At 39.6% G+C, this 17,045-nt stretch overlaps 2 protein-coding genes across 7 annotated transcripts in view; one reads left to right on the top strand and one right to left on the bottom strand.

Moving 5' to 3' along the window:
• LOC145554666 (uncharacterized) overlaps positions 1-13,044 on the top strand; it is a 47,710-nt gene extending 34,666 nt beyond the window's left edge. The window contains exons 4-5 of one of the 2 annotated variants that reach the window (XM_081614869.1): positions 10,647-10,739; positions 11,074-13,044. In XM_081614869.1, the coding sequence (XP_081470995.1) occupies positions 10,647-10,692 (46 nt within the window). In that variant the 3' untranslated portion in view covers positions 10,693-10,739; positions 11,074-13,044. Of the gene's footprint in view, positions 1-10,646; positions 10,873-11,073 lie in introns of those variants that run through there. The other variant, XM_081614868.1, reaches the window with a different exon arrangement.
• Positions 1-17,045, bottom strand: part of bcas3 (BCAS3 microtubule associated cell migration factor) — a 386,651-nt gene that overhangs the window by 25,450 nt on the left and 344,156 nt on the right. For 4 of the 5 annotated variants that reach the window (XM_081614862.1, XM_081614859.1, XM_081614861.1 and 1 more), the window contains one exon: positions 7,208-7,384. The exons of the other annotated variant lie outside the window; for it this stretch is intronic. In XM_081614862.1, the coding sequence (XP_081470988.1) occupies positions 7,208-7,384 (177 nt within the window). The remainder of the gene's footprint in view (positions 1-7,207; positions 7,385-17,045) is intronic. 5 annotated transcript variants of the gene reach the window in all.

The following is a 17,045-nucleotide window of genomic DNA, read 5'->3' as shown; positions in this document are numbered from 1 at the left end:
CGCTAATTCTTGGTGCTTCCGAGAGTTAATTTTTACAGCAAGTTTTTGTTTAGTTTTAGTCTTAGTTTATTGACTAAAATGTAATTTAGTTTTAGTTTTTTCATCTGACTTTGCTCCTTCTATTAAGTCTTTTCTTTTTGATGCTGCTTTGGATCAAATGGGTTATTGCCCTCCAAAGGAGCCTCCATTCTCAGCCAAAAGAAAATAGAAATGCACCTAGCAGAAGAAAAATCACATAATTATGTTTCGGATCCTGCACGTTTGTTCAAATCACAGAGATGCCTATTCACATTGTATTAGTATTATCACATGACCCGGGAATTCAGCAAAATATAGTAGGTAAATTGCGGGGGATTTTTTACTTTACAAATTACTGACATGGCTGATTCTCATGGCTGATTCTCTCGGGATTAACAACGTGTCCGCAATTATTACAAATAGTATGTGGTCCCTAGGTAAAACTAATCCAGTCAGAATACAGCTAAAGACTGCACAAGTCTCAGCAGGCATGTTAATATTTAAAGTTTATAACAGTACTTTTACTGTAAACAGAGTGAGGAAGTCTGACTTCGCTGTTATGATTGAAGGAGGAATTCTTTATGAACAAGGCAGTATTCTGGAACACTTCCATTTAAGCACATTAGAGGAAAGTGGAGATGTTAGACCAAAACCAAATCCAAGTCTTGGTCAAAACACCTCATTTCTGCTAAACATGATGGTGGAGGGGTGATGATGTGGGTTTGCTTGGAATGGTTGCCAGGAGAGAACTTTTAACACACTACTGTTCCTAGCCATAAAACTTTGTATTGATTTTTAATCATTCTAGTAACTTAATTTATATCTAACCCAAACACATACCCTCCCCTAATCGTTACCAGTATTTTTATAACCCTGAAATGTAACATAAACTTAATTCACACCATACCTATAAACTTAGTGTAAGGCCCATCGGTCTTCAGAAGGTTAGTGAATATACCAGAAAGGTCCTAAATAGGATCTAAATGACCACACGCACGCACGCACGCACACCACAAATTGTTGTGCCAAAGTGACCACAGTTTACTGGTATCTAGAGTGATCATCATCATCCACTATTCAGGTGGGAAATGTCAGCAGTCGTTTCATCTATTAAAAGCAGCAGGAGAAACAAAAAACATGTTTTTACTTTGACATATGGTTTTTATTTCTACAGTTCATCATGCAATACTGAACTGAATTCAAACATTTAGTGATTTTTGTGGTATGAAACTGCCAATGATGAATGATGGATTTAAATATCAGTAGATGACAGACTATAACCAAATTTTATTCTCCAGAGTATTGAGAACACCCATCAGTCAGCTCTGCTCTAAACAGATCTATCTGTAATCAAAGAAAAATGTAACCAAGCAAGAAACTTTAAGCCTTTCTATGTTTATCTTTTTTTGCTGATGAAGAAATGCTGACCTGGAACATGAAGGGTCATGAGACTCATATGTACCAAGCATCTTGATTTGGAAGTAATCTATAATAAACCATTCTACCAGAGTGATCCACTCATGAAGAGATTGCTCACACCTCCAGTTGTTAATACTTGATGTCTGGTGTTTTTAAAAATTAGCTAATACAGCTATAAGCATTTAAATAAACATATTTAAATGGATATGTACAGCTGGAAACCCTCCAAATGTTGGAAATACTGGATGTGGGAAACTTACATCATGCAAGTAAACTGACAAAAAATGGTACCATTGTTCCAGAGGCAGCTGAAACACCAGGTTGTGTTGAGCAGTAGTCTATTCTCCATATGGCTTCAATGGAATTTATGTTGGGTAGGCACCAATAAGCCAAATCTAGTTAGCAACATTATATCATTGGAGCAAAATCTAATTTCAGCCCCAGTGCTTTAGTCGTCAGTGAGACCCTCCCCCCCCACCCTTTTCCCTTTTCCTCTCTGCTTCCCTTCTTCATTTCAGCTCTATCTCTCCCTCTGTCTGTCTGTCCATCTCTCTCTGTAAGTGTCACCTGCCCTCCAAGCTGGCGACGCCAGGTCTCGGCCTTAGCGTGAGAGCCCCATTACTCTGACTGGAATCTTTGTTTTCTCTGTGAATCTGCAAAAGTATGCACACACTTGTGTATGTGTGTGAGTTTATGAGTGTGTATGTTGGAAGAGAATGTCAGGGAGATGGTGATTTGTTACATCAACAAGCATTCCAGTTCTGATCCTCTGAATATGTGTGAAAAGACACATAGAAGAGCGGGAAAAAGTCTAATCTGTTTTAGTTTGTTGTTCTGCAGACTAATTTTAGAGGCACGAAGGAAACAACTGTAAACAGCAACGTGCCAGTATGCATTGAAAGAGATAGATAAAGCTGAAACTTCTGATAAATGACCTGAACAGCCATGTTGAAGCAGATGACAGGAAAAATACTTGAAGATTATGTGTTTACAGGTGAGCCAGGACTGAGTGTGTGTTTGCAATCAGGTTCAAGGACTATGTAAGCGACCCCACTGTGTTTCTAACTGCTGGGGTCACAGCTCCCATTAAAGGGAGACACTGAGCAAGATACCATCTGCCCTGGCCCACTGAAGCCTCACTAAAAGGCACATGTATATGCACAGAGACTGCAAATACTGTTCACATAAAGACATGTGAATACGACATGACACAATGCTCCATTTCATTTAGCAACTGGCCACTAGGCTGGAGAAGGACCAATATATCTGATCGCAATACAAAGTGAACAGGAACTTAAGGCAGGTAAAAAATAATTCTCATTGTGTTTTCATACCCGATAGTCAGGTAGACTCGGTTTGATTGGGGACTAAAATTGTTGTGACATTTGATCCATCTTCAGTTGGTGCAGTTTGCTTTCACACTGCACTGTGTCAAACATACCAAACCCTTTAGCCGTGTCTGAAGTGAGGCGCTGCATCCTTCGAAGGCTGGATTTGTAGCCGACAATGAATTTGTTTATTCTCCAGATTTCAAGATTAGGTCCGGTATACCAAGATTTTATGTATAAAAAGAAGTGGCCCCTCCCAGAAAACTGATCACCATTTGGTCTTTCAGCAGGATAATGACCAATAAAATATGAACAAATCAATGCAGAAATAGTTATCCGGACATAAAATCAACAATTTTTTATGGGTAATAATTAATTATTACCCATATTAATTATTAATAATATAATAATTCAGGATTCTGGGTGATCTGGAGAGACTGTGTAAAGAGTTTGTATCTATCTGTATCCCTCAACCTTCTGAAATGTTCCAGGAGGATGTTAGGTGCTGTCCTACTGGCAAATGGACATAGTAAAAACTCCTTCATATCACAGGTACCAACACTAATGCTACCAACAATTTAGTTAAAAGCAATTTTCCCAACTGGATAAATGTACTTAAAGGTTAAATATATGAACAAAATGAGTGCAATAAGACCTGAATTTACTGGTTCACATCAGGGGTGCCAACACATTCATCTGTTCCTGTCTGTTAGGATTTGGGTTTTGAAGAATTTGACTGCCATGTACACTTAGTATTTCATATGACTTTTATCAGGGATAATGTGTTAGAACTCAAATTCTTTAAATAATCCAATTCATTTGCCTGTTGATTTTCTTAGGTAAGCATGTTTGGCTCCAGACAGAACACACACACACACACACACACGCACACACACACACACACACGCACACACGCACGCACGCACAAACGCACGCACGCACGCACGCAAACACAAGCACACGCAGTCTGTCTTTCCATCTTCACAGGAACTTTGCATTGACTTCCATAATTCATTTTCTATTCATTTCTATAGCCTGTTGCATTTCTGCCCGTACAACTTGCATTCATTTTAGTAACTGCATTTATACTTAACCCAGACATTATTCCTAATTCTAACCATTACTTGTATAGACGTATGGCGAACCTTACACAAAACCCAATACCATGCCCCAAACAAGGGGTCCACTGTATTAGGACCAGGCTTTGGTCCCCATAAGGCCCATCAGTTTTAAAAGATGAATAAATATGACAGAAATGATCCTAAATAGAATAGCCAAACAAGTACTCACTACACTGGCTCTGCAAAATTCAAAGTCCATCCTGACAAATGTTCATCTGTGAGAACTGAATGTATTTCTATAAAATACATTCAACGGGTAACAAGCACATTTCACTTAACACAATGTTTATGTGCTAAACATTTAGCACAATGTCACTGTTAGGATTCAGTTTTGTCTTCCGAGTGAATGTTCTTCATATAGATGATCTTCAAGGGAGAGTTCACGCAGGCTGACCCACCTGCAGCTGATTCCAGCAATCAGCAAGCTCCAGACTTCATGGCCTGCCTGCTCTCCCCCGCTACCACCTCGGAACCTCAGATACACTCACCTGGATCCACGCCCCTCCCTCAGAGCCCATTTCTGCCAAAGAGACTGTAAGCTTCACCCTGCATTCATCTCTCAAATCCCCCAACCCTGGTGTCTACTAACTTCTCCCTTCTCATAACCGAACTTGAGCCAGCCAGGACCCCCACACTCCCTGCAGAGTGCATCACTTTATATTTATAAATCACTGACAAAATTCAAGTGAATATAATCTTCATTGTACCAAAGACTTACCGGTTTCATGTGTGTTCCTGCATGTGGGTCAGGAAACTTCAATCCAACATGTCAGTCACATTTCTACATTATGCAGTTTGCAGTTCATCTACAAACCATCATGGAATACATGTCACAGTTTGGTGCATGCAACCAGACCCAGAATATGTGAACTACAGGCAAATCAGAAGGCAAACCAATCCGGAAGAGATTAGAGACACAACGGAACATGAGTGTCTGATAAAGTATCTGAATCACTCCACACCAAAGCATTGCAATAATACCTTATGACTAAGACATGCACAAGTTTAAAAAATTATCTTTTCTGTAAAAGAAACAAACTACAGCTGAAATTATGGGTTTGCAGTGACCAACAGCAGCAGAGTCCCACATTGCTCACTTTGCAATGTCAATATACGCAATGTGATTATGGCCTTTAGGGATAAAATAGAGCCAATCCAAGAGTTATGCAGATTATTTCTTCAGTTAACAAGTTACCAAGTATTGTCACAGAGTCGATCCATCCGTCATTCTGCAACCAGGATGAATAATGACAACTGAATTTATGTCCCCGTCTAATGAAACCATAACCCCTGGTCCCACATGGCTCTCTGCTGCCTACAGCAGACACAGGGACATTTCCTATATGTTCCCGGGCAGAAGTGCTACGCAATTAGATTAACCAGCAAAGATTGAAGCCTCTGTGCCTGTATGAATGGATGGACAAACCAACAAGTCCATCACATTCCCTGAGGATGATGTCTTCATCATGGCTCAAGGCACAGGAAAAATAGTGTCATTGTGTGTGTGTGCCTGCGTGTGTTTAAGGTTTGATGTAATGTGATCAGCAATGAATTTTGTGTTACATTAAAAAGGAGTGGAGGAGAACAGAAGGGGTTTAGATGCGATGGTGGAGAGTAAGAAGCAACTGACGGGTTGCAAGCAGAAGCCTTCAATGTCTAATCTAATGAAGAAACAGAAAAAGAGGGATGAGAGGGGGTAGAAAAGAGTGATGAGAAGAGAAAGAGAGGGAAGAGAAAGACAGTCCAAATAAGGTTAAGTCCTTACATGGAGAGAAAGATGTGGTGTGGGGGGAGAAAGTGGCAGCTGAATATGGCTTGTGGAGGGGGGCTGATAGTCGATGCTAAATCCATTACAGTGTTGTGACCCCCACTCCCCTACAAAATACCCTTCCCATTCCTGTAGCTGCCTCTGTGGAAGTGTCCCCCTCCCAATATTGTGCACATACATACACTTAAATCAAAGGAGCTCTTGTTCACTTAAGAAGGGGGATGGTGGGGGCTCACTGCCGCTTCCTAAACGAGTTAACCATTTGGACTGTCAGGGCCAACGGCATGTCTGCTGCACACACACACACGCACACACCCGCCTACACACACACACACACGCACGCACCCCCCCCCACACACACACACGCACACGCAAGTACACACAGGTCCTCCCAAGGATATAAAAACCTGGTTCACACACACACGCACACAAAGACAGGAAGCTTCATATCAAAGCAAGACGGGTGCAGATATACCAAGAGCTCTAACACACAAACACAAGCTGAACATTTCACTCTGTTTGAGCTGATCAATCCTGAGCTGACTGCACTGCCTGCTGGGTAATGCCATGGTGAGGTCACAAGACAATTAGGTATTTTGGGAACATTGATAATGAAATGTGTGATGAAGAGCAGCACCACATGAGGACACATGGAACTCTTAATGTGTATGAAATGGTCAGAAAAGCCCTGCTGGGAAATCCTCAGCAGGTAAAATAACACTGCTCACCTACAGGAAGAAGCTTCTTTCTGTTGAAGGCACACATTCATATGGAACAAAGAGGCATTTTTCTACTTTTTGCATATTTTTGGGATCCTGAGAGGGAAGATATGACAGTTCTATTTGGTCAGGTTACTGAAATAAACATGTTGTGACATTTAAATGTCTGAGTGATGGCTTCACATTTCTTAACTCTTAGCAAAAGCAATGAGATCCATTGAGATTAAAAAATCTCTTTTGCTTGAGAATCCTGGTTTTCAAGTTGCCAAAAAGGTTTAATTTAAGTCATTTATTGATTCCACAGGTCAGGCAGTAATAAGGTATCAGTGTGGCTAGTGAAACTGAACCAATAAGATGTGCTTAATTGTTGTAAATTTATGATTAAGTTTATTGTTTTTTTCACATAATATCAGGTTGGTTTGAATATTTATCGTGATAAATGAAGTAGTAATATGAAAAATGCAAGTAAGAAAAAGCTAAAAGCAGAAAATATTTGGAAATGGGCATCCTATACCTTCTCAAAAAATGTCTGGAAATGTCGTTATTAGTTTTTGCTAATATGTGAAAGTGCAAAAATTAGAGAAGAAATTATATTATTACTAAGACTAATTTCTTTTTAGATTTTAACTTGGTGATTTAATAATGTACATAAAACATACCAGAACAAAACACAGCTGAACTAAAATAACTTGAAGGGGAATATTATGCCAAGATTATAAGTATCCTCTTGCCTAATTTTAAAAGAAAAGTAGACAAAATACTTCTATTTATATGAAAAGCATGTATGTTCATTTAAGAATGAGTGTGATTACACAGCATGAATCCTCTACCAACCTGTAGCAGAGCCCACTATGTCTCTTGAAGGAGACTCAGACATGGCGTCGGCTAGCCTCTCCCGCAGGCCTTCATCGCTGATGTCTGCCGATCCAATATGATGCCTGGGCACGCCGAAGCTCTCGGGCCAGCTCCCACATACCTCCAGCAGGGTAACACCGCGCCCATCAAACTGCCCTGCGAATACATAAATGTGTTTTTTCTCAAGGTTAGACTGATTATTATAAAGTTACAGTGCTGAACAGGAATAACCATGCTAGGTATGAATCATTTTATTGTTTATTAGTAAGGAAATAAATCCCAAGGCAAAAATAATAATAATAATAATAAAGGATTGCGTTCAGTGGCGCAACTACACATTATTCAGGTGGATGGGAAAACATAGATCCCCCCACCGAGGGAAGGAACGTCAGGGTTAAGGAGCGACGCTCTTCTCCTCCCCCCCCACCATGGGGTTTTGGCACCCCGTCTGGTGCTGTGCCCCTATGCGTTGCATACCCTGCATACCCACTTCTTGCGCCACTGATTGCGTTTAACACAGTTACTTGGGGAAGATTTTTTGGTCCACCTACAACCACTTTAAAACTGAATTATTATTCATAACTTTAGACTTTTTAAATTGATCCGAGATTTTATAAATCTCTAATTAGAAATTTATGAGACACTATTTCCCTTATGGTATGTATATAAAATGCAAATTTACCTGCCTATATACGTAATGAGGAGGATGGCAAGAAAATAAATACCGTATTTTCCGCTCTATAAGGCGCACCTAAAAACCTTCAATTTCCTCAAAAGTCGACAGTGCATCTTATAATCCGGTGCGCCTTATATATGGACCAATATTGAGCCACAACAGGTCTAGCAACTACGGTAAGCAGCCGCCGACTTCATTTTCGCCCATAGAAGAAGCAGCGCGCGGTGCATGCTGGGATAGTTGTCAGAACGCTGGTTTGTTAATAAAGTTTGACTGACCTATCTACCTACCGACCGCCTAGAATCAGGTCGTCTGCAGGTCATTTAGCGCCACGTTCTCCACGAACATGCTGTGCGTGAACGGAAAAGGGTGACCATCGTCTGGCCACGCCCTGGCCCAGTCGTGGAAAGCTCTCCTCGCCGACCAGAGTGGGACTGTTTTGTTGACATTCCATTTAGTGCAGCTCCATCTAGTGGATGCATAACGTAACTCCAGCCTCTACTGTAGCATCTATTCTACGCTCCTTATAATGCGGTGCGCCACATATATGAAAAAAGTTTTAAAATAGGCCATTCATTGAAGGTGTGCCTTATAATCCGGTGCGCCTTATAGTGCAGAAAATACGGTAGTTTAAAAACTGCAGCAATGAGGGTAATTTTTGACTTAGCTGGTCTCCATAACAACCAATAGACACTACTTACATGGTAACCATATTTTGGAGAAACAATTACTGTCCTACAATAATTAACGTGAACATGGAGTTTACTTAACTCTCCTGGGACCAACTGGAACAATATTGCTTGGTAAGATGAGGCTTATATTAACTTAAGTCATCCAGGAACTGACAAAGAAGTAATGAATATATGGAATTGTTTTTTTCTCTTTCCTAGGAAACTTAAGAATGTCAAGATGTGTTGATGGTTGTTGTAGAACCCAAATGCAGGCGACAGAGGTGGCCAATGAATTTAACTATTTAACAAAGAATATGGAAAAAAAACTTGCAAAAATCAAAGGGAGCCACGGCAAAAACATGAAAACCAAAAATCCATGGAAAAAAAACCAGCAAGGGGGACACAGAACACAGGGCAGAATGAAGAAATGACAGGAGTAGATAGAAAATCCGGACAGGAGTGGCTGGAAATGAGAAGCTGCAGAGGTTGGATGCCGAGACAGAGGACCTAGGCTGATGAGCTAACAGCTCGCAAGTGTGAGTGAAGGGAGCACGAGACTGAGGGGAGGGAGAGGGAAAGAGAGTGGCACAGGGGGCGGCAGAGAGTACGCAGGGGAACAGGAAATAAATCTAACACTAAAGAATAACTACACTAAAGAATCATATTAAAACTACAGTAACTAAGAATAACTACAAACAGAAATAAATATGATAATTACCAAGAAAGAACTGCAGTGGAATGGGGACAAAAAAGCAGAACTAACAGAAAAAATTAAGGAACAAAAGAAATGACAAAACCCAAAACCAAACTCAAACAGAGCCAGAGCCTGACAAAGAACCTTAACCTCATGGATTCTTATAAACTGCAGAAAATGTTGAAAACAATTTTGTGACCTTTCCAGAAAACTGAAAATGATTTTTTTTTTTTTGCCAGGATGATGATCCAGAACATATAATAAAATCAACGCAGAAATCCTTAATCAAACATAAAATCTGCCTTCAGCTATAACCATCTCAGTTCCCAAATCTACCGTATATCCCAAAGGCCAATGGGGGCTTAGCGGAACCGAAGAGGTGACATCTGACCTGCAGGCACCTGGAAAGATCGTCTAAACACAACTGATCAAAGATCATTTTCTCAGTATGCTCCAACCTTATGAAGGGAGAGGTGAAAGAGCAGTCCTGTTAAGGAAAGTTGGTTGTACAAAACATCAACAGCAGGGGTTCCAATAACTATGCTGAGATTGATTTCGTCAAAAAACATTGTTTCATAACATTAACTTTTTTTTCTCTGAGTAAATGTACAGACACTAAATGTTCCAGTATGAGATTATGCTGCTGAAACAACAGATTCATTTACTTTAAGGCTTCATAACTGTTTTTACTGGGGGTGAAATTAATTAGTCTACATCTGTGTACTAACATTAATATTAGGTATTTGTTTAAAAGTGTTAAAATAAACTAGACACAAAAGTGAGAGTGAATAAACACCATATACCCCTCATTTTATAAATTAGAATATTATTGTTTAAGTAACTCAACTTGCAAAGTAAAACACACACACACACACACACACACACACACACACACACACACACACACACACACACACACACACACACACACACATATATATATAAAGAATGTCAGAGCAAAAAACATCTTTAGCAAAAATATGGGCTTAATAAAAAGTATATTTAATATGTCCTTATAGGTTTTATTTGAAAAACATTTTTAATCTGACAAAATAACAATGACAATAAATATTCTAATTTAATCTAATAATGTCTATAATATACACTCTACAGTGATAATCATATTATTATATTTCTTTTGTAGTTTGAGAATTTTTTTTACATATAGCGACAAATCTTTCTGCAAAACTTAGACAGGAAACAACAAAGCTACTTTATTCAGCAAAACAAAGTCACACTGTGATCTTAACATTCAATGCGTGGTTATGTGGAGCCCAAACCATAACTGATAAAAGCAGAACACACTGAAGTTCTGTAAATTATAATGGGATAAGTGAAACACAGCAACATCAACAGCATTTTTCTCTGTGTTATCAGGAGCAGAAATGAAATGACACCCACAACCTCTGTGATTGCTGGCTGAGATTTCCTCTGCTGAGTCAGCTGTGACAGCAACACAATGAGCCAGAGGTACATTACTGAGGAAGAGATCAATGCCGGATGACAGGAAATTAGAAACTGTGTTCTAAAACAATGCCAGGAATATGCCAAAAGTTATTCCAGTTTTGAAAATAAAACACTCTTACATGTTGAATCAACCAAACTTGCCGACCCCTGCCTATCTGATTGGAAATGAATTTACAGCACACTAGTTTGCCACAGCGGAGCGGATCAGCTGCTTTGGAGTCGCTCACACACCAGACCTCTCTAAGTGCAACCTAATCTTCATGCCTGTCAAAAGCAAATCTACACAAGCCTCTGCTGCATCTTAATCTTTTCTCCTCTGTGTCTTCCATGTTTTCAGCTATCAGAAAGGATCTCGAATGTTGGAGCCAGAGAGTCTGCAACCTACTTCTTCTCTGTGTGTTTGTGTGTGACAAGCCAGGCATGCAGACACTAAAACAACTGGTTTATTCTGTTCCTGTGTCCATTTTACTGGGTAACTGCCTCCTGGCAGTTTCAAGTGATAAAGGTGTTGGGGCTTTTTTTTTTTTTTACGACACAGGACCAAGTAAACTCCAGCTATTATATTAAGGTGTTCTTCCAATCAGCAGCAGTTCCATTGTGTATATAAATATTACCTTTTTGTGAAACATAATTTTATATTTCTAAAAAAAATTATGTGTTAAGTTGCTAAAACAGATTCATTGTTTGCTGGTGCAAAGTTCCGCCAAAGCCAATGTGGCAGTCTATTTTTTCCCAGAGGTTGAATATAAATCTGAGAAATGAACATCACCCAGCATTAACTGTGCTCAAAGCATTTCATGCAATAAAACATGATTTAAAAACTCATTCTGAAGCAAGAACTATGTGCATTAGATAAAAAACAACAACAAAACTTTAGTTGATGTTTTCCAAAACAGAATAATAAAAACAGCACAATCATCTAATGTAGTTCAGAGAACCAGGGACACACTGAGTCTGGTACAGAGACCCTGTCGGCCTCTCAGTTCACCCCACAGCCGTGCCCTGTACTGAGGGCATGAAGCATTCCAAACCTGCTGTGTTCTTAATTCACTTCAATACTCAGAAAACTCAGAAACATATTAGCAAGAATGCTAATGCTAATTTGTTTTCATAACATCCATCACAGCAGGACTCAACCATGCCTTCAACTAAAAGCTCCACACAAATGACAAGCAACAGTCAGCTTATTGGATGACTGGAAAGCCTATTAGATATGAACATCTAATTAAATGATATCTATTAAATTATAGCATATTTACTGACAAAACTAACCCCGGAAGTGTTTTTTCCTCAAGAACTTTATTAAACAATTAACCTTATTTGTTTAATGCAAACTCTGTATTTCAAATTAGAAATTGGTCAGGCCGCTAAAGACTATACTTGCTAAAGTATAGTCTTCCCCATCAATTATTTATGATGGTGAATTACTCATAAATAATTCAGCTGACATCGCCCCAAACTAAAATCATCTGATCCATAGTTAGCTTCATAGAAGCAGTGGTATGAAACTAGCAGAGGTGGGTGGTAACCAATTTAAATTGTTAAGTTGAATATACTTTAGTAGGATATTAGGGGAAAAATACCTTTTAGGAGTTGCGGGGCTATACTGTAGTTTTTATCTTTACTCAGGACTGCTTGATTTTACCTGAACTTGGTTGTTCTTGTAATATTTTCTATCTGTCCAGTTATTTTATCTATCCAGTAAAGACTGAAAGTGTTACAGTGTGTGTATAAACTACCTGCTGTAAATATTAGTTTCATAAGTTTTACATTTAAAATAATTCATTTGGAAAATGTTTCCTTTTGTCTAAATTTGTTATTTTGCAATTATGTTATTTATTTGTATTCTTTCACTTTAATCTTTAAAACAGCAGAAATTACATGTAATTTTAAATTTCTGTCTGTCTGATAACATTATTTTAAACATATTAAATCATATAAACAAACTTTTTTCACTTTTATTTGAATTTTTTTTTTAATGGCTACTGTTTAATTCTACTTGAGTAAAGATATGCTGAAGTAGTGCTACTCTGCCTTGAGTACAATCTTTGGATATTCTACCACCTCTGAAACTCAGGCAGTGATGTAACAGTGAGGGTGTGATGTTCATGCGATTCCAGTCTGAACGGAATCACCAGTCCTTGTGTCACCAAAGAGCATTTAAATGGTTCATCTTTTAAATAAGGACCATTTTTAGTGGTGTAAAAGATTGTGTTGTACCACGCTTTAGGCTGTTAGGTATTATCTATCTAACTTAGCTGTACAAGATATATTAACCATATTAGAATTCATAGATAAACATCTTGAAGTGTTGTACTTAAAGTTAAACTCAGAGAAGTTGCATTATTTGAAAGAAGTTGTGATATTTTGTTAAATCCAGCACTGGATAGAAAATTTTGTCTAAAAAAATTGCAAAACAGTTGAGAAAACATTTGGATAAACTGTAAACAGAAAAGATTCAACCTTAATGGCCTCAGAAAAAAGCATGAAATTTATCCGTACTCTGACACCTCTGATAAAGCTACGCACTAGTACTTAAACCAAATCAAAGAATTTTGTCAGATTATTAGGTTAGCAAAGCAAATCCGGATAGATGTAAAGTGTTTTTGTGTTTCCTCCAGACAGTTTTTTCTTTTATCTGGAGTCAATACACACTCAAAGGAACAGTGAATCAAGCAGGGAGAAATATCAGGGAAGCTGAGATCAAAAGAGAAAGTAGAGACAAGGATGAGCAGATCCTCTTTTTTCCTGGAAAGCCCAGAATCTGTTAACATCTGCTGTGTCAGTGTGTGTCTGTGTCTGCCACTGCTGGACAGCGACGCTGCATTTTCCAGCTTTACATTTCCCAGTTTCCCATCATTAAATAAAAGGCCATCCAACACCTAATGATATATGAATACCAAGGCAAAGCACAGGGTTGCTGTTTGACGCACACACACAGCCACACGCACACACATGCACAGCCACAACCACACACAAATGCACAGTCACACACACGCACGCATGCACACACACACACGCGCGCACACACACACACACACACACGCAGATCTAGCAGGCTCTTATGGAAGGTTTTGAAGGAAGGCCTGCTGGCACTGAAGAGGAATCCTTAGGAAAATCAATCCAACACACACAAACAGAATGCCTCTGAAGTGCAGTTATCAGTAAGCCAAGCCAGTGTGTGTGAGAGTGTGTGTGTTATTGTGTGCTTTTGGAGGTTGGTCAGTGTTATCACTATGGGGAGCACAGAGGCCCGTGCAACCTCTCGCCCCAGCATTAGCACCTGTCACTGGCCTGCAGCGGAGTGGAGATTGGCCAGGCCTGAGGGCGCACAGTCCCCCACACACACACGCACACAGTAGTCTGTAGTCAGTGTTCTGCTTGCTGATAGCCAGAGAGCCAGGCAGATCAAAGGTTCTGACTGCGGTAGCTTTTCTGGATGATAACAGCTTGGCAGAAGGTTAGGAAGAGCTTTAAGTTTATCACACCAGGCTTTGGCCAATGTGGATGTTTGAAGGACAACACTGATAGCTTTAGACTCAAGCTACCAATGACAGCTAGTGCTTGGTTCAGTAGTTATGAATATATTCAAAGTTAAACAAGGCCACTACCTTCCACTGAGGATGACTTAAAATTGTAAAAATGTATTCATTACATTTATCTGGACATTGTTTTATGCTAAACTATTACAGACAAACATAAAGAGTGTTCAGTGTCAATTATTGAGGGATTAAAGAGATATGGACCTGTAACTTGTTTAGAAATCACTGAAGTTCAAACATAACTTAAAAAAATACACTCAACACATTCCATACCATTATTACTTAGAACTGTTTCAAGTGCTAGTTGGACTATGCAGACCCAAAGAGTCCCCTATACTGGGGCCCACAGACAACTGATTTGCGCCGAAAATATTTTACTTTATTTATACAGTTTTCTTATTTAAACTTTTAATACATCAACAACACTTGAGTAATTTTGGTGTAAAATAATTTTCCACATTATCTTCAGAAGTCAGGATGTGACATCATCTATGAGGGACATGACAGGCCAGTCAGAGACCAGCTGACTGATATCAGGACTGCAGGTGTCACCATGGAGAACAATAGAGGCCATCGACTGGGCCCACAGTCCAAAAACATGACTGTCAGGTTAATTGGTCTCTCTAAATTGCCCCTAGGTGTGAGTGTGCATGGTTGTTTGTCCTGTCTGTCTCTGTGTTGCCCTGCGACCTACTGGCGACCTGTCCAGGGTGAACCCCGCCTCTCGCCCGGAACGTTAGCTGGAGATAGGCACCAGCACCTCCTGACTCCACTAAGGGACAAGAGTGTAAGAAAATGGATGGATATATATATATATATATATATATATATATATATATATATATATATATATATATATATATATATATTACGGCTGTATAAATAAATCGATTCGGCGATATATATCGATATTTTCCGCCCTTGGAAAGTATCGATTTTCCATCCGCGAGTATCCATCCGTTAAACCATAGGGGTCCATAACCTTATAGCTCTTTTTAACGTCTAGTTTGTTACAGCGTAGCAGCAAGGCTCCACCTTCCTCAGTCTCACTTTCAACTTGAGCTTAAAGTGCACATTATAAACTACACACCAGTTTTTAAATTGTGTTAATAGGCTAAGTATAACTGGAGTTATGCTAAAATTAGTAAACCATATTTTTCCGAATGTCAGAGAAATGTCAAAAGTGCCGCCATTCCCCGGCTTTTCAGATTATGTGAGAGGGAATGAGCTTCCAAACGTACAAAACGAAACAAAACATTAGATTCCTGTGTTTTTGGGAATGTAAAATCTCCAATAAATAACGATGGGCTGTATTTTGTTGCTTAGAAACGAAGTAAAGTTGCGCAAGTAACCGTGAAAGAGAAGCGGAACCAAGAAGAGGAAAGGAGTAGCGGCGCAAATGGAGTAGCTGCAAAAGCAGTGAGATCGCGAAATTGATGCAAATTTCGACTGGTAGCATTCACTTCGTAATTAGTTTTTAGCTTAGTGGTGGTGATCCACACCACCACCAGGTGGTCACCAGGTGGAGATCCACACCACCTGGTGATCCTGGTGATGTGGCTGCATTTTTACTCCAAAATGCAGCCACAGTGTCCAAAAGAAAAAACATAAATGCAATCATTTGCATATTGAGAGTCTACAGAGGCTGATAATCTCCCCACTCTGATCCTGGATTACCGTTTAAATTTTTGAGTTTTATGTCAAATCCACATGAATTAAATGACAGAAACTAATTCTGTCACTGCATCTTTGATTCATTTTGTCCAGCTGTAGACTGTTAGACTGTCCAATCAGATTCAGGTATAGTGTAGTTGGTGCTTTTAATCAGTTTTCAGTTAACTAAATTCAAGTCTATGGAACACAAAATGTCATTAAAATCACTCTGTCCTTCTAAAATCTTTCAGAAAACCGTAAAAATGCACTGAATCGTATCGTGCAACAAATATCATGATACATATCGTATCGTGACCAGAATATCGTATATCGTATCGTATTGGGAAAGTATTGTATCACTACACCCCTAATATATATGTAGCGGCTATGATAAGTGGGCACATGGATAAATACATGAGCACAGCACAGAAAGGCATAGGCATAAATAGCAGAAGAGTCAAACACCAACTCCTTGTAGACCACAAAGTTGGCAGAGACTGCAAAACCCGACACACCAACCTGTGCACGGCTTGGATTGAGTACAAGAAAGCCTGTGACTCAATGCCACATGCTTGGATCATTGAATGCTTAGAGATATACAACATCTCAAAACCGCAATCATGGGTATTTCTTTAACCGTAATTAAGGAGGCAGAGGACTAGCGAGTGTGAGAGCCACTGTCCAGGATGAAACATCCAAGATCCATAAATACATCAAGGACAAAGCCTCAACAGACGATGTGCTCAGCGAATGTCTCAGAAAATGGGGAACAGAGGACGAGGTGCTGGAGGTACCATCATGGGAGGACAAGCCCCTACATGTGATATACCACCGATAAATAACTGAAGTGGCTGATATCAGGAAATCCAACCAATGGCTGCAAAAAGTTGAACTTAAGGACAGCACAGAGGTTCTCATCCTGGCTGCACAGGAACAGGCCTTAAACACCAGAGCAATAGAGGCTCAGATCTACCACACCAGACAAGACCCAAGGTGTAGGTTGTGCAAGGAGGCCCCTGAGACAGTCCAGCACATAACAGCAGGGTGCAAGATGCTGGCAGGGAAAGCTTACATGGAACGACATAACCAAGTGGCAGGCATAGTGTACAGAAAC

This window comes from Poecilia reticulata, chromosome 13 (assembly GCF_904066995.2).
Source record: "Poecilia reticulata chromosome 13, P_reticulata-male-v2, whole genome shotgun sequence".
Classification (NCBI taxonomy): Eukaryota; Metazoa; Chordata; class Actinopteri; order Cyprinodontiformes; family Poeciliidae; genus Poecilia; species Poecilia reticulata.
This window is presented reverse-complemented; position numbering and strand designations above follow the sequence as displayed.